The sequence below is a fragment of the Gavia stellata genome, chromosome 5 (genome assembly GCF_030936135.1).
Source record: "Gavia stellata isolate bGavSte3 chromosome 5, bGavSte3.hap2, whole genome shotgun sequence".
In the NCBI taxonomy this organism is placed as follows: domain Eukaryota; kingdom Metazoa; phylum Chordata; class Aves; order Gaviiformes; family Gaviidae; genus Gavia; species Gavia stellata.
In genome coordinates, this window is record NC_082598.1 from 49,014,750 (window position 1) to 49,039,359 (window position 24,610).

At 39.9% G+C, this 24,610-nt stretch overlaps 1 protein-coding gene across 1 annotated transcript in view; it reads right to left on the reverse strand.

Moving 5' to 3' along the window:
* The window catches only part of MND1 (meiotic nuclear divisions 1), a 45,593-nt gene that overhangs the window by 12,849 nt on the left and 8,134 nt on the right, over nucleotides 1-24,610 (reverse strand). Inside the window, exons 5-6 of the mRNA XM_059818111.1 lie at nucleotides 10,436-10,510; nucleotides 7,751-7,865 (exon numbers count right to left, since the gene is read on the reverse strand). Coding sequence (XP_059674094.1) covers nucleotides 7,751-7,865; nucleotides 10,436-10,510 — 190 coding nt within the window. The remainder of the gene's footprint in view (nucleotides 1-7,750; nucleotides 7,866-10,435; nucleotides 10,511-24,610) is intronic.

Sequence of the window (24,610 nt, forward strand, 5' to 3'; positions counted from 1 at the left end):
TATCCAGTCTGAATCTCCCCTGGTGCAACTTGAGGCCATTTCCTCTTGTCCTGTCACTCGTCACTTGGGAGAAGAGACCAACACCCACCTCTCTGCAACCCCCTTTCAGGTAATTGTAGAGAGCGATAAGGTCTCCCCTCAGCCTCCTCTTCTCCAGACTGAACAACCCCAGTTCCCTCAGCCGCTCCTCATCAGACTTGTGCTCCAGACCCCTCACCAGCTTCGTCACCTTCTCTGGACACGCTCCAGCACCTCAATGTCCTTCTTGTAGTGAGGGGCCCAAAACTGAACACAGCATTCGAGGTGCGGCCTCACCAGTGCCGAGTACAGCGGCACGATCACCTCCCTGCTCCTGCTGGCCACACTGTTTCTGATACAGGCCAGGATGCCGTTGGCCGCCTTGGCCACCTGGGCACACTGCTGGCTCATCTTCAGCCAGCTGTCGATCAACACCCCCAGGTCCTTTTCTGCGGGGCAGCTTTCCAGCCACTCGTCCCCAAGCCTGTAAGGTTGCCTGGGGTTGTGGCCAAAGTGCAGGACCCGGCACTTGGCCTTGTTGAACCTCATACAATTGGCCTGGGCCCATTGATCCAGCCTGTCCAGATCCCTCTGCAGAGCCTTCCGACCCTCGAGCAGATCAACACTCCCGCCCAACTTGGTGTCATCTGCAAATTTACTGAGAGAGCACTCAATCCCCTCATCCAGATCATCGATAAATATATTTAAACAAGACCGGTCCCAAAACTGAGCCCTGGGGGACTCTGCTTGTGACCAGCCACCAACTGGATTTCGCTCCATTCACCACAACTCTCTGGGCTCGGCCGTCCAGCCAGTTTTTTACCCAGCGAAGAGTACACCTGTCTAAGCCACGAGTCGCCAGCTTCTCCAGGAGAATACTGTGGGAGATGGTGTTGAAGGCTTTACTGAAGTCCAGGTAGACAACATCGACAGCCTTCCCCTCACCCACTAGGCGGGTCACCTGGTCATAGAAGGAGATCAGGTTGGTGAAGCAGGACCTGCCTTTCATGAAGCCGTGCTGGCTGGGCCCGATCCCTTGGTTGTCCTGCACGTGCCCTGTGAGCGCCCTCAAGATGAACCTCTCCATAACCTTCCCCGGCACCGAGGTCAGGCTGACAGGCCTGTAGTTCCCTGGATCCTCCTTCTGGCCCTTCTTGTAGATGGGCGTCACGTTGGCAAGCCTCCACTCGTCTGGGACCTCCCCTGTTAACCAGGACTGTTGATAAATGATGGAGAGCGGCTTGGCAAGCTCCTTCACTAGCTCCCTCAGCACCCTTGGGTGGATGCCATCAGGCCCCATAGACTTGTGGGTGTCCAGGTGGCATAGCAGGTCATTAACTGTTTCCTCCTGGATCACTGGGAGTTTGTTCTGCTCTACATCCTTGTCTTCCAGCTCAGGGAGCTGAATACCGTGAGGATATCTGGTATGGCTGTTAAAGACTGAGGCAAAGAAGACATTAAGTACCTCAGCCTTTTCCTCATCCTTCATGACAATGTTCCCCGCCACATCCAGTAAAGGATGGAGATTCTCCTTGTCTCTCTTTTTGTTGTTAATGTATTTATAGAAGCATTTTTTGTTATCCCTCACGACTGTGGCCAGGTTGAGCTCTAGCTGGGCTTTCGCCTTTCTAATTCCCTCTCTGCATGACCTAACGAGGTCCTTGTACTCTTCTTCACTTGCCTGCCCCTTCTTCCAGAGGTGATAAATTCTCTTTTTTTCCCTGAGTCTCAGCAAAAGCTCCTTGTTCAGCCAGGCCGGTCATCTTCCCCGCCGGCTCTTCTTATGGCACTTTCTGTTATCACTGGTGAACTGCAGTGCAGGAATAAAGGGCCAAGGTGGGAACTCTTTAACCTGCTTTTGTCAGGGAAGGTCCTTAAACCTAACACATTACGGCCACCAGTAATCACAGCCAGATTCCGCTCTGCAAATCTTTGCTCCGTTGAAGGACCAGCAAGCGTTTTCAATAACTGAACTGCAAACAAGCCTCCCTTGATTTTCAAGAGAAAAAGAAAATTGGAAGGGATGAAGATAAAGGAGCAGAAATACTGCTTAAACTTGCAATTCCTTCTCACTTGCTATGATTACCGAAGGAGCTTGGAGTGTTAGTGATCAAGTATACATAGTACCCTGTTCCTTAACAGTTAACATTTGTGTTTACTGTTATTGCATGTAACTCTGATTACATACAAGTACATTTATAATTTTTAGAAAGAATTAGGAATAAAGTTATGTTTCATTTTGGTAAAGCATTGTGCTTTGTCTTTTAATGTAGCTTTTGAACAGGTAATTTAATTTGCCAACCTTCCAACTGAATGACAAGCCATTCAAAGAACAATATAAGGAGCGGGGGAAGCATTAAAAAATATCTTAGCTTGATGCAATTAGTTGAGTAAACGTGTTCTTTCATTACTGGTGCACATCTATATACGTTCTGGTACTCAATGGTGATGGAGGAAAAAGAAAAAAAGGGGGGGTGGGCATTGCGGTTTTGTTTTTATTAGTAGCAGATAGCCCAGAAGTTATATACATGAACATACATTGTCTATTTCCTGCCATTACCTCATCCAGATCTTCCGGAGATTAAGACATTAAATACACAATTCTCTGAAAGATAAGACTAAGTAAAAAGAGGGGTGCCTGCTTTTAAATATATTATTTTTCTATGTACTTCTACGCAAGTGTCTGGTTCATTCCAAATAAAGCTTAGTTTAACCTTCTAAGCCTAACATAAGTGTGGGTGGAGACATTAGTCTAACTTCAACAGAATGACTAATTTCTAATTGCAGACTCTTTGTTAATGGTATTGATGCATAAACCATAAAAAGCACAGCTTGTCTCTCAGATGCCAGGTGCATATTTCATGGTCAGTATCTAGAAAACACTCTTTTAACTGCAAACTGAACGTATCGGATCTAGAGGTGATTAAAAAACCCACTCTCTATAGGCTTGATCGGTACCCTATTGATCTTGGTGGCACCTAGACCATGCTTAAAATTATTTGTAGACATTCACTTTTCCAAGTGAATAATTGCATTTATAAAAATAGCTACTTAATAGTTCATTAACTGAAAACACTGACAAGGCTTTTTAGTTTAAATGACCTTTCTGATATGTTTTCTGAACAACAGTCTTTGTCACAAAATATAAAAGAAGCCCCATTAAACCATTTTGTAAATAAACAGTGTTTTGGTTAATTTTGAGTGAAACTGATGCAACTCATTTTAAAGCCACTCCATTGTCCAGGATAGTCTAATCTTCATTTCGTTTCTCCACTACTGTTTCCCCTCTGGGAACAGATATAATTCTTCACAATAGTTTGTCAAGCTGAAATTTTCAGTGTTTAGACACATCAAAATCAGACATTTTTGAAGCATATACAATGAAAAAAGACACTTTCAAGTATATACTACATATAGCATGACATTTTCATGGTGTTCAGTAAAGTCTGGATGTTTTCCCAAAATGTATTTTCACACAGCCGTGTAAGTATTAGTTTTAGAAAATAATCTAACCCTGAACTGGACTGGTAGTGATGCCTCTGAGATCACACTTTTGGAGATTCAAAAGAATAACTATCTGGGTATTTGTGGTTTGAAATCCTGTCCATTTAAACCACTTATGCCTCTTGCTACAGGGTAAAAATAAACAAAACAGAGCAGAAGTAAAAAGGTTGACACCAGAATTGTTACATTACAAGTGTTTTATCTGGCAGTTTGCTAATTTTTGAGAATACAGTTTGTCTAGACATGTTCAGATCACTGTTTTAAAAGGTAAAAGTCTAAGACATAAAAATTATCAGTAATTGGACATTCTAAAAACATGCTAAATGAAATAGGAATGCTGACAGGCAACATCTAAAGTCAATCCCATAAACATTAGCAATCATACCACACCGAAGACACTCACTTCAGTCAGTATATAACTATTCCTGAGATTACTGTCCTATGGAAAGGCACAAAGGAACCCAAGCATGGCTACTGTGGGGAAAAAAAAAAGCTAACTTTTGCTTAGACCCAACAATATTTTAATATAGTCTAAATCAACATTCCTCTAATTACAGTGGAAGAACGAGAAGTTTTAAATTCTAGAAATGTTTATTTTACAGTGAAAATGTTTAGCTATTTCCAGTTACAAACTGGCCAACAACTCAGAGCAAAATCTGTATCATTTATATCCTTAGGCTGCCAGATAAACCTTTTTATAAAATTAAATGTCAGAAAAATTTTGTTAGCTCCCTAGCATCTCTCTCCGGCAGGCAGAAAGAATTAAACTTATGCAGCAGGTTAGTCTTGATGTTACGTGGAGCTTTTTTTGTTGGCCTTATGAAAATCTGGATAAATTATGAACTATTGAAAGCTTGCATTCTCCATGCCTTTGTCCTCTACCGTAGTCTTTAGAGAATCTAGCAGCATCACATGTATCCAACTTTGCACGCATACACGTTATGTCATACAAGCCTTTCTCCTGGAAGAATAGAGAATCTCTTCTCTACAATGGCTGCCTCCCCATGAGAATATCCTCCTCCAGCCTACAAAAATCTGCCTCAAAGCTGAGAAACAAGGGCTCTGTCCTGCGCCAGTTGAAGCAGGATTACAAGTTTAACAGAGAAGTATAAAATCCCAGTATTTTTTTATTTTTTTTTTTCACTTCTGATGACTGTTGTCAGTTTTACTGCCTTTAATGCTGAGGAAGAATTTATTACTCAATCCTAACTCACACAAGATGGCTTAAACAACATTTCCAAGTGGCAAAGACAAGCTTCAACGGCTGTACTACAGTGGTCATTAAAAGAAGTCCATATATTTTGCAATTCTAGATTTTTTTTTTTTTATAATACCCTACCTGTAAAATGGAATTATCCAAATATATCCACAAGACCAGACTATTATGTAGCTTCCTCTAGTGGCCAATAGCTAAATCCTGTTTCTTCTGCCATTTACTGTAGTTAATTGTTACATACAAATACTGAAATTCTGTGTTCAGAATGTGAGTTTTATACTTCAGCTCTCTAATACAAAAGCCAAGGAAATTAAGACAAAACATATAGCAAAACATTTGTTACTGACATTAAAAGGACAAGCAGTGAAGTCAGCAAAAAACAGAGTTAATATTTTAGTATTCTGATTTGTCCCCTTGTGAATATGCATTATAGCATATTTCATTACATGGTCAAACATGACGTTCCCACCACAAGATTCAGGAAGCAAGACAGATGGTCAGCTTTTAGTTGAGTCTTCAGATATTTGCTATGAATCATCCAAACTTTGTTTTGACCCTGGAATTAGTGTGTGTGTGTGTGTGTTTTAATGAGGCTCATTGCTGTGGTATGTAAACCTAACAAACATCAACAGGTTTGTTTCTGCAATACTCCTTTGAGGGAAAGAGCAATTAAAAAGGCATAGCAAAGCATTCATCAAATTTGAAGGCCACTGAAATCAGACAATTTGATACAACCCTAAAATAACCACAACAAAAATCAAGGCAGCTCTATGATATGGGATGGGAACTTAATAGAGCGAAATTTTGTACTGAGCATCAGAAAGATTTCCTTGCAGCTTAAAGTCATTAAGGGAGAGGGAAAACCCAAATGTGGAAAGTGACAACTGCCCATTACAAAACATACTATATTGAATAATCCAACTCTTAGAAAGTGTGCCATTATATAACAGCCATCTCTAATTTCTGACTCAAAATTAAAATAAGGTAATTTACATTTAGTAATATGCTCAGTTGATCTAGCTGAAAATAGTCACAAGGATTATGTTATCTAAATTGTACAGCTAATAGAAAGTCGTATCACTCATACAGTGATAAAGCATTTTCAATGCTTTACAATCTGTGAACCAGTAACTTTGATAAGGTTATTCTGTGAAACAGCAGCAGTAACTTTAACGTCTAGCTGAACACCTTCCATTGCCTGAGATTCCTTATTGCCTTCTTACACTAAAAACCATGACTTCCTGCATCTTGTTTTGCCTTTGCACTTCCCCATACTCTAGAATGTTCTTCCCTTTTCTTTTTTCTTCTTTTTTTCCTTAAATCCTGTCAAATCCATTCAGCTTTGACAAAGACATTAAGTCCCCAACATTGACGTTGCCATTTATTCATTTATACATTGCCAGAAACAATGTGCACTGCCAATGCAACAACGACTGACGAAACATATAGCAAAGCAGAAGCATTTTAATCAAAGGTCAGGGACAAATTATTTCCAAAACACTACTGCATATTCCCCCAGGAATCCTACAGGTGGCCCAACAAGGCTAACCTCACCAACTCCCTTAAATGCTCATCCCTCCACTGCAGAAGCTCACATGGAGCTTCCACGCACTTCAGAAAAAAAGAAAAAGGGCATGACTGGAGCAAATAACGATTACATTTCTTTCCCTTCTACTCTTTTCAGAATATTAGTCTCTCTGTTGCCAGCTAATGCAGTTTGCCTTAGCATTCAAGCTGTGATTTGCCCCCCATGCCTATTATTTAGGAACACGCTCACTGTGACTGGTTCGAGGGACTCCTCAAATCATTCAGTGCAATGCTTACTATAAGTGTATCTCAGCAGTTAAAATACCTGGCACTATGAGTATCTCCGCTGTCGGTATCTGCCTAAACTCATTCCTTTTTATAGCTGGCATCAGGTGGAATGTGTCTGTTACTTGTCCTCAGGAGAGCACACAGTGAGGGATTTACAGCACAGTAACTAACCTCAGGTCTCCAGTTTGCTTATTCCCTGGCATACCACTACATCCTTGGGGAAAGATAATGCAGCTGACAAAAAAATAAGTCACAGCCCCTCAAAATAATTTATATCTGGCCCATTTTGGGGTGTGCTGCTGACTCTGTTTATGTTCCTGGCTTTCTCTCAGCACATTTCTAAATCTGTGAACTTTGTTAGAAGAATAAGGAAAGAGAAAGATTCAGACAGGTATCTTCTCGGAAAAAGGTCTGGTCTGTGCCTGTTCCTCATCACTCTGTAATGGCATTTTGGCATTTCACCAACTGAATATGCAGTGGTGTTTGGGTAGCAATGTAAGAGCCTAATAAATAAAACATGAAAGTTGAAGTAGAGAAAATTCAATAAAATTTCATGCATGCTTTTCATTTTTCATGCAAAGGATAAGAATATTAAGTACATTTCAGTGCCCAATTCTGTATTAAGTATTAAAGTCACTCATCATTCCTTGTATTCCATCAGAATTAGAAACTCCAACTAAAAGCCAGCATGTCAGAGACAGTACAAACAGTAAGTCAACAGTGTAATACCATACTTACATGTAAGTAAAAATTAAGTGTGCCTAATTAAATGCTTATGTTCTAAATAGACAAGACAAAGAAAGTAGAAATACACTTGGTTTTGCCAGCATGGAATTGAAGGTAAACAGAAGCCAGCAAATGCTCTTCCTACACACATTCTAGGGTTCAGCACACTTAAAAGTTATAGAATTAATATGGTTCTAGAAAGAATGGTCCTGATATTAATTCTAACACATCAGAGTATTTCAATTTAGGATTGTTTGTTAACTGCTCAGTTGTTGGCAGAGTGAATATCAATAAGAAACCTTATATAATATGACAGAACATGAAAAGAAACGGTCAGTGTACCTGTATTGTATTGCTTACAGCTTTAACAGAAAAGCAGCTATTCTTTATCTTATCTGCATACCAGATTTTAAGCTGAAGAAGTGCAGACCTTTTCGTGCAAAAATTCAGTTTAAACAATATACAACTTACGCATTTCTTCAACGACGTCTGGATCACATTCTCTGTATTTGTCTATTTCTGTCTTTAGCTGCTCTTTTTTCTGCCGAAGGGCAGCAAGTTCCTCTAGTAGAGCTGCACGTTCTGCCTGAGAATTCAAAGTTTTTTGGGAGATGTAAAAAAGTATAAAACAAAAAATCAGTAATTATTGCACAGAACATTTTTCAAAGTATAAAAATATATTGTATCGGGCTTGTGTGGCAAGGTTTTTGTAGCAGGGGGCTACAGGGGTGGCTTCTATGAGAAGCTGCTAGAAGCTTTCCCCACAAGCCAATGCCAGCCAGCTCCAAGATGGACCTGCCGCTGGCCAAGGCTGAGTCCATCAGTGATGGTGGTAGCGCCTCTGGGATATTTCAGAAGGGGAAAAAACCCAAAACTGCCCAACAACCTGCAGCCAGAGACAGGAGCGGGAATATGCAAAAGAAACAGCTCTGCAGACACCAGGGTCAGTGAAGAAGGAGGGAAAGGAGGCACTCCAGGCACTGGAGCAGAGATTCCCCTGCAGCCCCTGGTGAAGACCATGGTGAGGCAGGCTGTCCCCATGCAGCCCAGGGAGGACCCCACACCAGAGCAGGTGGATGCCCAAAGGAGGCTGTGACCCTGTGGGAAGCCCGCGGTGCAGCAAGCTCCTGGCAGGACCTGTGGACCCGTGGAGAGAGAGGAGACCATGCCAGAGCAGGTTTGCTCGGTAGACTTATGACCCTGTGGGGAACCCATGCTGGAGCAGTCTGTTCCTGAAGGACTGCGCCCCATGTAAAGAACCCATGCCGGAGCAGTTTGTGAAGAACTGTAGCCCGTGGGAAGGACCCACACTGCAGAAGTTTGTGGAATACTGTCTCCTGTGGGAGGGACCCCACGCTGGAGCAGGGGAAGAGTGTGAGGAGTCCTCCCCCTGAGGAGGAAGGAGCAGCAGAGACAGTGTCCGATGAACTGACTGCAACCCCCATTCCCCATCGCCCTGTGCCGCTCAGCAGGAAGAGGTAGAGAATTTGGGAGTAAAGTTAAGCCTGGAAAGAAGGGAGTGGTGGGGGGAAGGTGTTTTAAGATTTGGGTTTATTTCTCATTTTCGTACTCTGATTTGATTGGTGATAAATTAAACTAATTTCCCCAAGTGAGGTCTGTTTTGCCTGTGACGGTAATTGGTGAGTGATCTCTCCCTGTCCTTATTTTGACCTGTGAGCTTTTCATTGTATTTTCTCTCCCCTGTCCAGCTGAGGAGGGCAGTGATAGAGTGGCTTTGGTGGGCACCTGGAGTCCAGCCACGATCAACCCACCACAGATACAAATTTAAAACCTGTTTTCACAACTGCTTTCTGTCAATGAGCCAGTTGGGCATTTTATGTACGCACAAAACTCACAGTAGCACGGAAAGATAACAAATACAAACTGGAAGGAAAAAAAGTAAGACCAAAACGGATAACCAAAAGAACAATTTCCTACAACCTTTGAACTCAACATGTTTTGGCAAATGGCAAACAGATCTCTCTACTGCTGGGCCTAAAGGTTAAAGCACATTTAGAAGTGCTAGTCTTGTAATTAAAGACAGCATTACAAAAAAACCCCTACCATTCGCACTTCCAGAAATCAGGATGCTGTGTATGAACACCCTCTGAATTTATTTTTCTCCTTTTTCAACACCATTTAAGAGCAGTAGTCTCAAAAATAGATTCAGATATTTATGACATGGTAGTCTTTGCTGGGAGAGTATACAATATTGACCTCAAATACTCTATTGATCAATAAGAATCTGCAGACACTGACTCAGCATGAGCTCTCCCATAGCCAACTCAGCACATATTTCTAATTCAGCCAAACAGTCTAACTGGCTGATATTCAAAGATCTCATGCTGGGGCACTGGGTAGCCTAAAAAAGCCAGATAGCATGAGTTTGTAAAACATCAGGATTTTAGCCAATGGCAATCTCCACGGCAGCCCAGAAGTCTGAGGTTTCTTTCAAATTTCCATATTCCCGGTGGTTTTGCCAACATTCTGGATTCAGCACGATCTGAAAATGCAGATTGGAAATCGAAAGCTTCCAGACACTGTGGTATGGAGGCCGACTGCTCAGAGACCCGCATCATAATCTAGATTTCTCAGGACTTCTTCCTGATTTATAATCTGGAACCAAAGTGTTGGAAGCATCAGCCAGAAGAGGACTTTCAGGACCAATAATTTCTTGTGACGAGGGCAGGCCACATGGTGGAGAAGCCCAAGTCTTGAACAGTCCATTTAGAAACCTGACAAGCACAGCTACATGAGAAACTTGCCTGTGATTCCCTGATTACAGTCAAACCCAGAGCATTTCTGTAAAACATTTTGAATTTTAAAATTTAGCACTTCTCTACAAAATTCCATTCCACCTGAAAACTGCTGGCCATCACTGTTTATCTTTAAATCCGAAAAAGCCTGGAACATTACCAGACTTCAGGCAGTCACAGATTTTCTCCGCCTTGGAGCAGCCAGTTCTCAGTATTTTACTCATTAGTCCATGACCAACTACGGAATAATCTGGTATTTTATTTTTTTTCTCTGCCTTTCTCATCTGCAGCACTTAGAAGTCTTAATGGATTTCCAATGACTACATTAGTAGTTACAAAACGTGCATACTTGTGGCCCTATTTCCTGGTAGGAATGCCTCCCCCTCCCGAAGCAACTTACAGTATCTTCACGTCCAATTTTTGATTTCTCAATGCTCTTCTGTAAAGTCTCTTTTTTCTGACTGCTTTCAGCAAACTGATAAAGGAAACAAAGAACAAAATTAGCCTATTTCAGTAACATATATTAAACATATCTATAAAAATGTGTATACAGAGAAATATGTTTAAATAAACAGGTGGATATACACGTTTAAGTATATAAATTTATACATATTTATAACTTGTGTAACAAAAATAAACACAAAATAAATACAAAACCACCCAAATATAAGTCTGAGGCTCTAAACCACCGAAAAGAATTACAGGAAGCAAATTAAAGTCTAAGAAATTTTCACTCCTGTGGCACATAATCTTGTTATGTACTGCATGTTCAGCGTGGAACCAAAATCCTATTTTATACCATAATCTGGCATCTCTATGCAAAGGACTCCATGACATGGAGGCTTTGGATTAGATCATTTCCTTTGGTCCTTTTCCAGCTCTCCTTATTCAATGGAAGCAGTGACAAAAGCTGTAGCAGATCCACCTGCTCAGCTGCTGATACCAGTCTTCCCAAGGTTGGGTATGCCATTGGCATGGCCCCAATACCTTTTGCATACTGGTGAATAGAAGCCTCTATAGCTCAAAGGCATGTAAAACCATGGCTTTTTCTGTGCTGCACTCACACTGCTAGACATCAGAGTTTCCTTCCTTCAGGCAGGAGGCAGAGGAACCTCACAGAAGAAGTTGCATCTGACAGGGCTGGTGTGAATACTCCCTCCATTTTCCTGTTACTCCAGGAGGAATCGCTCATCAAGGGAGATCTCTCTCCATTAACCTGTCACCCATCTTGAACCAGGCCCTTCCAGTTTAGTTGGAAGTTTTCCAGAGACACTTTGGAAACCCTCAAGCTGAGCAGGACATATAACTTGCCCCTCAGGGACACAATACTCAGCATTAGCCAAAGCACCTTGAAATAATAAATGAGACGAATGAGAATGCAAAAAAAATTCTAATAAAACATGGTTTGGAAACTAGTTATTACATTTGAAATGAACGCCAAAAAAAAAAAGTAAAAACAAGAAGAAACAATAGTATGTTTATAAGTAGTCACTCTTTGGTTTAGCTTTAAGATGTTCAGAGCACCAGTCAGGTAGAAACCTAGTATACCAGACTAATCGTGAAGACAATGGAGGTGGCTGTCAGAGCCCAGGTTTCATTCTGTCTTCCCCCAAAAACCCTAACATGAAGCCTCCACTTCCATATTCCCTTTCTCACTGGGCATCCCACTGAGTGGAAAAGCGTTCCTAGACATTTCTTGCAATCCCTAGCCTTGTTAATTTAACCGTATCATTTATATTCTTGTGCAGCTGAAACACCAAGATCACATTCATACAGTGCAAACAGAACCATTTGGGAGTTATAATTACTTCTCAATTTCTATTTAAACCCATGTTCAGGATGTATTTTCAGAAATACATATTAACCATAAATGCATGACAAATATCAGGCAGCGCTTACTGTCAAGTCTTAGAGATCAGCCATAATGACAAAAAGAAATTCTGTACTGGTGGTCCATATAGATTAGGACCCAGCCCAGCTGCAGCTCACTGAGTTTAGGGGTTCCTTTTACAGCTCAGTTCTTAAAAACTACTTAACTCTTTTGGGTAAGTATGTGTTCATGCATGTGTAAGTATACATATAGAGAAGAAGGTCTCCTTTCAAAAAGAATGTTTTGTATAGAAATTACACTAACGGTAAGGCATATATGATTTGGGGAATGTCCAGCTGCTTACTCATTGCTCTCAGTGCAAGTAACCACAGGGCCAGTGTGGGTTTCAGTATGTGGCTTGAAGTACACCAACATCTTAATTTTGGTGGAGAGTTAAACAGTACTCTTTCTCAGCTTTCCACAAAATTCTTAAAAAATTAAGTGTGTTAGTCCCCACATTATGCCATACTAAACAGAAGTATACAGTTCAGAAAAGGACAAGCGTTTAGGTGTTGTTTGCAGTTCATGAAGCACAAACACCAGAGCATGCATCGTTCAGTATCTCTGAACAAAGAATTTTTCTGGAACAAAACTTACACAGGAAGCAGAGAAGCCAAGGAGCTTATCTAGGACCATATACCGCAAGTGCAAAGAATAAGCCAATGCTTTCTGCAACAGAGAGGCCATAAAGATGTTGCTTTCTCTGTTTTTCATATTCATGAGGTTCTTTAGGAACGTTGCTGCATTCTCTAAAGTGGAAGCACAGAAGGAGCTCACAGGGAGTTGCAATAAAAATCATAAAAGCTGGTTTCCAGCTTGGAAGCACGTTTCCCAGTATGGCATCTTATTATTTTCTTGGTCCTCTGTATTCCACAGCATTAATCATGAAAGAGACAGTAATGACAAACACTGAGAACTACACTAAGAAATTTCTTAGATGCTGACCTACATAACATGCAAGGTTGCCATGCCACAAGGTTAGAAGATTAGAAGATCTTCCTCTGTCTAAAAGCAATGATGATTTTTATATAATTTTATTCAAGATTTTGCTTTCTTCTCTCAGAGATTTTAATTTCTTATTTTTTTTAATTCTGTCTTCACAATCAAGAATCTACAAAATGAAATCAAACTACAGCCCTTTGTGCATTATTTGGAAGTCACAGTGGGTATTCCCATGACAACAAATAGAAGATGAGTATAAGAAAAGGAATAACAGAAGGAGGCGAGATATTGCAAAAACCAAACATAGGATAAGGATGCAAAGAGCAAGGAACAGATGGCCAGGATCTGTGCAAGGAATCTATGACAATGGGAGAAACAGGAAGGCTTGGCTACAGAGGTAGGAACACAACTGGAAATAACTGTACATGAAAGAAGGAAAGACAGTCAGCAAGGATAAAGGAGTTCGGAGGAAGGATGAATACAGATGATACAATTGAGAGGGAAGAGCAAATGACAGAGGACAGGTTATAGGACATTAAAAAAGAAAAAAAGGAGAATTTGCAAGTGTTGTGTATGTACGACAGCAGAGGATCACATCTGGCCAAATATAGTGACTTACTTTCCTACTCACCAGCTGTAGAAAAGCCTGATTGCAAAGGAGCACAGTAGCAGATGGAAGATTTCAATCCTTGGAGCAATCTTGGGACATTTTTCAAGGGAATTGGCAAATAATTTCTCAAGGAACATTAACCACCCTGAAAGAAAGCTGACTCCTGCCAACAGCAGTGAGATTGAGCTGGAGAAAAAGCTAGTTATTGTCCCTCCTCTATGTTTCTTAAGAGAGATGTCTGGTCTGACACATGAACAACCTTCTGTCACAAGTATAACTGACCACGTGTGGAAAACAAGTACAGAAAGAGATATTCTACTGTACTAGAAAGTTTCATGTCTCCAGTCTGTCTGACTGCTCTGAATCAGCACATGATTAGGCAAGATGCAAGAAAGCTGGAAAAACGTCACCTAGGGGAAAGCTGTTCAAAGGAGGAGGGGAAACTAAATAAGTAAAGTTAAAAAGTAAAAAAAAAAAATCTCCACAAGAGCATTTTCAGTGTTTGCAAAACATGGTGGGAGCCTGCAAGAAGACTACAGGCCTGCAAGCCTGTTAATGAAGTAACTAGCATCTATAAAACAGAAGAGTTGGGAAACAGTTCCTTTAATTTTACAGACCATTGCGGTCAATTAAGTGACCTCTGGCCTAGCTTCGACATTAATTCAATCTGAAGTCCCCCAAAGGGATGTTCTTTCTTACTTTGCAAAGGTCTCACAATGGTTAGCTATACATTTGTGCAGCAGTTTCTGTGTGCTAAGTGCTATGTGCTGATGATAACCATCAGTTCCATCGCAGGCCATGGGGTCTGGTTTGTATCAAAGGATACAGATTAGATGTGCACAGGTAATTTATAATATACTAGGCACGTATTATTACTAGGGTTACACTTTGGCAAGCCGATGATGTACATTTGGAAATGGAACATTTAACCCTGACACACAACAGCAGCAGGTTTCTGTTCTCTTCCTTCTCAAAACCTGCCTGATACTATCCTAGCTCTACACAACTGGATTTTTATTCTCCAGCAAAAGTTTTCATTGGTCGTATTCCTTCTGGTTCCTCATTCTTAACCACTGTAACCACCAATATCTGACCAAACATGTAGCTTGTCTCCTTAGCATATTAAAATATCTACAAACATGGTGTAAACCATGCAAACACAGACCCTAGTATGTACACTGGACAAGAATCAAACCAAGGTCTCATATGCTAACCACCAAGAGCATTCACAGCTGTTATCCCACTGTCATTATGGTCTTACAGAGAAATATCATATGGTCAGTTTTCTTTCAGCCAAAACACTCAACCAAAAATGGTATTAAAAGCTACGGCTATTGTGAGCACCACTCACTGTGGCACTACAGAAGAATTCAAGACATTGATTTTTTTAATTGTTTGTAACTTTGCAAAGTTATTTACTTTGGATTTGAAGTTCACTATGCTTTGTTTCAGGCCAGAGGCAAGGGCTTGTTTGCTTTTAGCTTAAATAAAAGCAGTTCAAGAGTTTTAGGGTGACATTTGCAGTAAATGGGTGTATTTCTTTCCTATGTTAAACCTAACACACCACTGAAAAACTTAAATGGAATTGACAGAAGGCATGGAGAGAAAGTACTTCAAAGCATTCCTTTAGATTTTAAAGAAAGATAAAAAAAATTTGAAGCCAGAAAGCAGACTAATAATATAGAGAGAGTAAAAATGCAAAGACTAACAGCCAAAGAACAATCTGAAAATATTGAAAACAGACCTGTTATGTTAAAAGAAAAGCATAGAACATTACTAAAAGAAACCGCTCAGCAATCACTATTGACTAAAACAATAAAACTTAAAAGAGAGAAAGAAAAGGCACACTGATGTGCAGAATTGCTTTCTAAAGTACTACACAAAGGAAGCATACAACTACTTCTTTTACAGATACAGTCACAAATATATACTTGCCAGGGCCTCCAAACACACAGAAGTAAACTTTTAAATTAGTTAATTATGTTCGCAGCGGAATAGAGAGTACTACCGTGAACTGCAGTATTGTCACTTCTGCTGTGCTCTCAGTATACTTGCGTACCACTGTTGAAATGCCATTTTTGCATATAACCTGTCCAGTGAACTGAAATACAGTAGAGGCAGGTCCCAGGTTCACTAGGACTTTAGTCAGGGATGCGATGTACCCTTACTGAAGCACAGACAGCAAACACACAATTGTAAGTACAATTAAAAATGATTTCCTTTTTTTTTTAATGTTTGTGAAAGGAAGAGAAAAGAAACAGGCAATGTCTTACCCCAAGTCATTACAAGTCACTTCAGCAATATGAAGAAGGGAATCATGTTTGCTGGGACTTAGAATGAGCACGAGAGAAGCAACTGGGAGACTGCAATGGTTAAAGAAATACAGGTAAGAACAAGAGCAGAGATTAAAAATTCTTATTCTATATTGCTTTAACTCAGAACTCGAGGAATAGACAACAAGATTTTTTCAGCAAGAGAACACCATAAAATAGATGGGAAACAGACCGTAGAGAAAGAGCAGAGACAGAGTTAGGACCCATCATATTTCTGTACTCACAAGAATTTTTTTTTCTCAAATACTGCATTATAGGTATACTGGAAAAATGTTCAATACAAGAACTCTCTTTTCTTTATGCATGCTACAAATTTTACCATAAAAAGATTAGCTCATTTTTAATGCAATCTTTGAAAGAGTCAGCTCAAAAACTTGGGAGAAGGTAGGGAATTAACACAATTTTCTTGAGAATAAAGGAGACCCCAAGCAAGTTATATTTGTTATTCAAAATGAAGGGCTGGTGCACTGATTCTTTTAAGTGAATAATACTTGTTCCAAAATATCATGCTATTAATTCTGCCAGTGTACAAGTTCTATCTTTTTAAAGAAGTACTGAAGAGGTAACGAGTGGGTATTTTTTAGTTTTGGATTGTAACTTATGTCAGTGATAAAAAAAAAGTATCAGAAATTCAAGCTAAGTAAGTGAAGTTCTTTTTCAGGGAACTAACTGAACAAATATCTGACTCTCCATATAATTGTCCGACAAAGCACTATAAAGATTCTCAAAAAAAAAAATAAAATTCTGAAGTTGGATCTCTGCCCTCATAAGCAGTATTTATATGTTTTGCTAGAGTATTTATGTGAATAACACTGATTTACTTGGCCCTACCACAAACACAAGCCATTTTGTGTTTCAAGATTAGATTCAGGCCTATAATCCTGATTTATTTAGCATGCTAACACATGAGAGTGAGATTGAAATATCACATGGTAAATTAGGCATGGCTCTATTCTCAGGTCACGTTGACTATGAGATAAGTCCTTCTTCCTGCAATTGCTTTTGGATAAAGAAAACAGAACGTGCGCAGTATCCAGAGGAAACAAATGAAGAATTCCCCCTCCACTGGAACCTTTTCCCATCCACGTACAAACCTTATATTGCTAGCTGCAGTTATTTTAAAGATTGTTACTATATAGTAAACTCCTCTACATTAAAAGGAGCTTTTAATTCAATTATTTTCCATGTTTTTGGATTTGCCATAATTTTTAAGTTAAAGTTTACTTAGAGAAGATGCCTTGCCATGAGCTTTTGTTTTTTGCTTTATTCATTTACACCACCATTTGGTAAGTACTAGTTATGCAACAGAAAATAACCACTCCAGGCCAATCTCCTTAACAGACAAAAAGTGAAAGAAACAGTTGTGCAGGCTGAATGAAAGAACCTAATTTCTCTGGCTGCTTTCAGAGTTGGCATGCTTGGCACAACCTGAGGGACAGATGGCTGTCTACTCAGATACAAATGCCAAGTATGCCCAATCAACCTAAAAAACAGAAAAAAACCAACCTGAAACGTCTCATTCTTCAACCCTGTTTCACAAATACAAGCAGTCTAATAGGGAAAGCTGAAAGACCCAAAAGGCATCCACGTGACTGACAGAACTATAGAAAATTTTAATACCTGGACATGAAGGATGCTTGTTACTGCACATTAGTGTATTTACTAAAACGACGAAGTCCAAGGTGATAGTTAACAGGTCTATTCACAGCAGAAAGAACACTGAAAAATATTTTCCCTTGGAAAGAAAGGGAAAGAAGGAAGAAAAGTTCTAATTTTTCCCTAAAGGTCTTTTAAAGATTGTTATCCTAACCAGCTGGGTGGTACACTGACAATGCCTTCAGGGACTAAGCACAGACAGTCCCAAGTTAAAACACAATATTCATCTGATATTCCCTGAGCTCAAGTCCTGCCTAAAGACTACGAAAAACAAACAAAAACTTAATTCCACAGACTTTAAAAAAAGCCCAAATTCTACACTGAGATATGATCAGTAAAATAAAAAGCCTCAGTAAAATACATCTATCAGATTTCAGAGTTTTGACAGCACTCTTACATAGTCACTCTTTATGCCAATTTCATCGTTTTTAAGTAATGCTCAGGCAGATAACCAAGTGATCTCAAATTCCTGATACCAAGGATAGTCTTTGATGGAACTATCATGTGTTCAACAATAATGAGCTGTTTGACTGTGACGAGAAAGAACTTTCCTCTAAAGTCTCCCTGCTTCAAACTAACTTCACACATTTTGGTTTTATACACCTTTTTTTTTTATTTAATTCCTCGCAGAAGAGGAAAATGCTATGAAGTGAGACATATAATTGCATGCTAGTATTTTTATTTCTGCATGCATGCCAATTTTTTAAAATAAAATATGCTATATTAATTGAATGACAAGATTTTAAGGTGAAAGTCAAAGTTCAAATTAAGTAAGATTACAAATCACTGTCTCCATCAAATCCAGCTTTGAAAGTAGTATTGCCTCTGCCTTATCCCCAGGCTGGAAGCTCCTAGCCTTACAGCAGTGGCAAACTTGCAGGTTTGCCGGACAGCGCGGAACATCTAAGCCTTTAAATTTCCTCAGGATGCTGAGTTTCTGCTGATATGCTGACCTGTCACTCACACCTGCCATGCCTACTGTGGGGCATGGGGAGATGTGCAGGGCAGAGGGCTGCGTCTGTGCCAGATTTGACTGGACTTCTGGAGTGAGAGGCCCATGTTTATTCCCAATTTCTTTGCGTTTCAGATCAACAGTTTCATTTCAATATCAGGAATGGAGCCAGCAGCCAGTATGCAAGCCTCTTTGAAAACGAAAAGTAAACCGTGTGATGATATCACCTAAAAAATTCACAGTTTCACAGAAAACACTGTTAGAAAAAGCCAGTATTTTTCCCTCCATTATATCAGAATGAATATATAATATACACTACTGGGGCACAGTAACAATATATCCTTTTTAATATAGTAGGATTCTTCCTTCAGACCTACTTTATAATCTTTACAGTTACTATAGAGCCAACTTTTTTAAAAAATATTCCTCTTAAATCATGCCAGCTTTAGCTTATGCTCATCAATAAGGCAGGAAAGGAAAACCTACACTTCACAGTTGCCATCAATCTAGTTACATATTAACAGCTAGTAAAAGGAAAAGCATGAAATTCAACTAATGAACACCAAATTATGAGGTTGCTCAATTCTAACAGAAGCCTCCAGAGCACCGTATTTTTAGAAGTCTGCCATGACAGCAGTAACAAAACAGACCCTCCAGGGCTTTGTAGCATGCCATTAAACATAATTCCAGAAGGCTCTAATAAGTTACAGCATTAGAAGAATATTCTCTGCTGAACATTTTCGGACTTACTAAATTCAGAATAATTTCAAAACATCAGCATTTTTTAAATGCAAGATGCAAAGAGGTACAAGAATCCTGGACTGCTTCAAATAAAACTTTATTAGCATTTTTCAGGAGACTGATCCAGGGAATAAGATTTACAGGATCAACAAACAAATAAGCATAGATATAATCAACACATTCTCAAAGTTTACATGATGCAAATTCTCAGCTGCTTGCTTTTAGGATACTTCTTACTGCTACAACTCCCACTGGAAGGTATGAAAAGAGAAAAAAAAAAAGGCAAGCCAGAAGGGAATGGAATCACCCAGCAGACTGGGGCTGCAGATGATCAAAATGGCCAGGCCTATCCAAGGAAGAACAAATAAATAAAGTAGAAAGCTAATGAGATGCCCTGAAATATAAGGGCAGAAAGGGAGGCCCAGCCTGGACATGGGATCCTGCCTATATATTATAACGGGCATTAAAAGAGAGAGCTCTTCAGCAATTAGACTTTTATTTTTCCTGGAAAGGGACAATTTATTACTTTTTCTGCAACCTAATAAAATTAAGTTGTAAGCATATATATTAGAGAAAAATATCTAAATAAGTAATTCCTAACACAAGTCACATGCATTAGTTGCAAAAGTACTGATGTACTTCTCTGGTTTTATAGGACAATTCTTTAACTATGCTATCCATTCCCTAACATTCATAAAATTCATACTAAAAAGATAGCCCTAAGCTTTTCTAAAAGGTATTTCAGCAAAGCTTAAGATCACAATAAACCTTAAGACACTTTATGCATGCAAGTCCTTTATGTTCAACAAATGAAAAAAGTTTTTTTAAAAACATACTGAATGCTGAATTACTACAGCTATTCAATTGATCATAATGTGAAAATCTTGCACTTCTCTATCAAAAGCATTAGGCCAAGGACTCCAAAGGTGTTGCACATGTACCTCTAGGGATAGCCCATCACTGCCACGAGGAAAAAAAGCAGTGAGACCGTGAATTCAAAACCATCAACAGGCTGAAAATTGAAAGAGAGATGTGAGGTGTGTAAGGAGCTCTGTTAAAGGCTGATACACCATCTACTGAGGACACTGCTACGAGGCAATGCAAAAAGCTTGCTTCACAGCACCAGGTCCCACAGGCACTCCCTGGCTGATTGAAAGTGCCAGCCAGGATACAGATCTTGTCTGGCATCTTCAGCAACGTCACCCAACTCCAAGCACCATCAGGCCTGTTACCCCTCACTCAACATCTGTCATCTCCACGGACTTAAACCTCAGTTCAGGATTGATTACTTTAAGCCAGCCACCTCTGAGCACTTGTACCTACTTGCAGTCCAGAATCAATCTCCAAACTGTACGGAAATACACTGATAATTGAGTGAGTCAATGGGACCAAGGAGGAGGCTGCTCAAGCTGAAACAATGTGGACAGCAAAAGTTTCTTGTGTCTCAGTCAGTGGTCTCAAGCAGTCTCTATCCAGCAACTTTCCATGCAGTAATCCAGTGACAGTATTTGAGGAGGAAAAATACATTTGTCTAAAAGGATAGAAATAAACCAAGCTGCATCTTGAAAGAACTTTCTGATGGTAAAAACTAAAAATTTTCTCTGTGCATTCTGAACAAATAAGGTTGTCTCCTTTTAGTTATGTTGTCAAACATCTCCAGGAGGCTTCAAGTCAGATTACTCGCCAATGTGATTATTTTTTTCCATTAACTATTTTCAAACAATGTGCATTCCTAACAACAACATTTCCTAATATAGCATTCCCTGAGTCTTTTTTTTTTGTTAAAATAAGATAAATCCTTTCTCTTTTCATATTTCAATGTTCATAAGTACAAACAATTTGGTACATGTGTATTCACTCTATTTGAACAAGTTAATTCCTGGGGTTTGGGGGTTTTTTTGTTTTCTTTTTTTTTAAACTTGCTGTCAAAGGGAAGTTAGGATGTACTGACTTCTAAATTCTTTCCCTGGCTCAATACATGAGTCATGGGAAGTGAAAACCCCTCCTCTTACCAACCCTAGGACAGGGATTTAAGGAATGAAACATCAACTAATCCCTTCTATCTTAAGTAACACAGACCCAATGCAATGCTTAGTGCGAGAAAAAAAAAATTTCCAGAAACTCCCCCCAAGTCTCTGTTGTTCACATGTATCTTCAAGTGAGCACAGGGAACAGCATAAAAAGTCCATCCTGTATCCTGCTCTAAAAAGATTCTGTTTAATCTTTGTTGCAGTACAAGGTGACACCATCCTGCTCTCAGTCTCAGAAGGAACAGCAGCTGTAATACTGTTTGCTGTTAAACTTCCCCTTTCAAAGCCTAAGAACACAGAATAACCCACAAGAAAGCAACATCATGAGAAATAAGGCGAGTGTGACAATTAACAATAAAACGGTGAAATAAATGGTTTTGAACTGAACAATGAAATGAACTGTCACAACCAGACTGGGGAAAGGAAGTAAACTGGTTGTTTCCCCAAGCTACTGATTTACAGTGCTCACAGTACTGTCAATAGTTACACTAACAACTGCAAGATGCTGAGGTTCAATTCTCTCCACGGAATGACAGAACGACAGGGGTTGGAAGGGACCTCTGGAGATCACCTAGTCCAACCCCCCCACCAGAACAGGTTCACCTAGAGCAGGTTGCACAGGAATGCATCCAGGCGAGTTTTGAGTATCTCCAGAGAAAGAGACTCCACAACCTCTCTGGGCAGCTTGTTCCAGTGCTCTGCCACCCTCAAAGGAAAGAAGTTCCTCCTCATGTTTAGATGGAACTTCCTATGATCAAGTTTGTGCCCATTACCTCTCGTCCTGTCACTGGGCACCACTGAAAAAAGACTGGCCCCATCCTCCTGGCACCCGCCCCTTCAGTATTTACAAGCATTTATGAGATCCCCCTCAGTCTTCTCTTCTCCAGACTAAAAAGACCCAAGTCCCTCAGCCTTTCCTCACAAAGAAAGATGTTCCAGTCCCCTAATCATCTTCGTAGCGCTTTGCTGCACCCTCTCCAGCAGCTCGCTGTCCTTCTTGAACGAGGGAGCCCAGAACTGGACATCGGAGCATGTTAGAAACAGTGGGAAGGATGAGAACAGAACACACCTTGCTTAACAAGTTACCGTACATATATATACCCACATATACATACATATATCTATATATGCATGTATATACATGTACACATTTCAGGTCCCTATCTGTTAAAAATATTGTATTATGCTGTGGCAATCCTCTCTGACCTTATGATTTGAGCATAGATCCCTGTCACACTGAATGCCAGGCACTCTTCGATGTCACTAAGGATCACTGAAATTGCTTCTGCCTCCCTTAAGCCCTGTAGTGTCAGTACTAAACCTGCCCTGTGCAACTCCATCCGAGATCCCCACAGTCACACTGGCTATGACAGACAATGTGCTGGAGAGATGGGACACTCATGGCTTCTGAGGGTTGTGATTTGCAGACTCGTTAGCCCTTGAGTGAAAATGGCCTCACTGTACTAATTACTTTAATACTTAATTCAAAAAGCAAAACGCAAACAAGCATTAACTCACCTTATCTAAAACAGATAGCACAATTACAAGTGTTTTACTAAAGACATAGGTGAAAAAAATGAAAGAAAGTCTAAGCTGAATCTGTTTATACTAAGGTTACATCAGAAAGGTTTCTCTTTTCTTCACTCACTGATACGGCATTTCCTACCTGATAAAACTGTTGTCAAGGTTTTGGTTGCATATGTGCCTTCTTTTCTTCAGCAGGTAACATATCCTTCACATTCATATCCCTTCTGTAGCAACACGTACATCAGAATGATACAAAAACCAAACATGCAAAGGGGCTAATTGTATGAAACATTAGCAGCTCTTGCCTGAGATTGAATATGCCTGTGATTAACATGCTGGAGTTGCTCATCTCCAGTCTCCTCATTTTATGCATGCTATGAAATCAACAAAAAGCAGCAGAATCATCAATAAATGATGATCTTTCTGCTTACACTGCACAGGTCAAATTCTTCATTAGTTTAATAAAAACCCAAAGCTTCCAGTATTGTTACGCTAAGAATAAACATCTCATTTTGTCAAAATAAAATTGATGACAGGTAAATCTTCAGAACCTGACTGCAAGGGAAATATTGATAAAGAATAAAACCTCATCCTTTCACTTTTTCTTATGGAAGGAAAAAAAAAAAAACAAAACACCTTCTCAGTAAAGCTTCCACAGTTCTCTTGGCAAAGGTGAAGTTCCATTAAAAATTTCTCCACTTCTAAACCTTGTTAAAACAATACTTCTCAATCCACACCCTTGCTCTAGTTTCCTCATCTCATAGCTGTACTGATGCAACTATAAACCCATCTAACTAAAGCGCAACTTCCAACATCTTTTACTTTTTCAGTGGTCCAACTCACAGCTACACAAGCATAACCAAGAGGTGAAGAATAAGCATCTGGAAGAAGGCATAAACCTTTAAGAGCAGCCATGCTACTGCAAAACAAATCAATACAAAATCCAGAGGGACCCACTTAGCAATTCCTACTCTGTGAGCTATCGGAGAAAAAAATTGCAGATGCTATACAAACTAAAGATATTTGCTGTCCTTGCTTTTCAGAAAAACAGTAACCCTGGGTTAGAAAGCAGCACCAAGATCCTAATCTGATCAGCACAAGATTTGCCATATATGCAAGTTCAGGGGTTAGTGCCCCTCTCCAAACACCTGCCCCCACAAAAGCAAGTTGAAAGATGGGGGTGGGTGGGGGAACCTATGTCAACAGAAACTTTATTTCAGGCACTGGTTTTAATTGCCCAAAGGGATTTAACTGCACAAGGGGATCGCACTGATGACGTAATAAATCTTTCCTGAAAAAAAATCTAGGGTATACACAACCACTGTGAGGCGTAACTTTAAACATCCAGACAAAACTGGCTTACTCTTCGTTATAAATACTGAGTCGGACTTAGCTGCTACTGAGTCTCCAAGTTGGGCTGTGGCTCAATAATCACTAAAAAGTCTGAAACAAAAATTTTGTTTCTAGAACAGTTCCTAAACCAGCCTCCCCAAGATCACAAGCTCTGTAAGATGCAGCGAGCTATGAGCAACTTCGCTAAAACCTTACGAAGTACTAACGCATGAAGGCAAAATGTCCTGTAGCAGGCCCAGGTTGTCAAATGTAAGCCTCAGCGCTATGAATTAATAGGAGAATTTGCATCATGGAGAAGCTTGTTCTGTTCCTCCACATTATTTTCAAATGTCTCAGTTCAGCATTTGGGACCACCCCTTTCCCTTCACTACTTAGCCATGCCTTCAGCAAACAAAGGTATTGCCTCCTGGTGAAAAGTTCTAACTGCAATATGAACTGAACTGCTAGATTGTTAAACTTGTGCTTTAAATAAGGAAGCTTGATTCCAACTTTTAAGTGCTGAGGAAAGAGACCAACTCATGTAGTTAACAACTGATCTGGACGAGACACAGAAAGAAAACA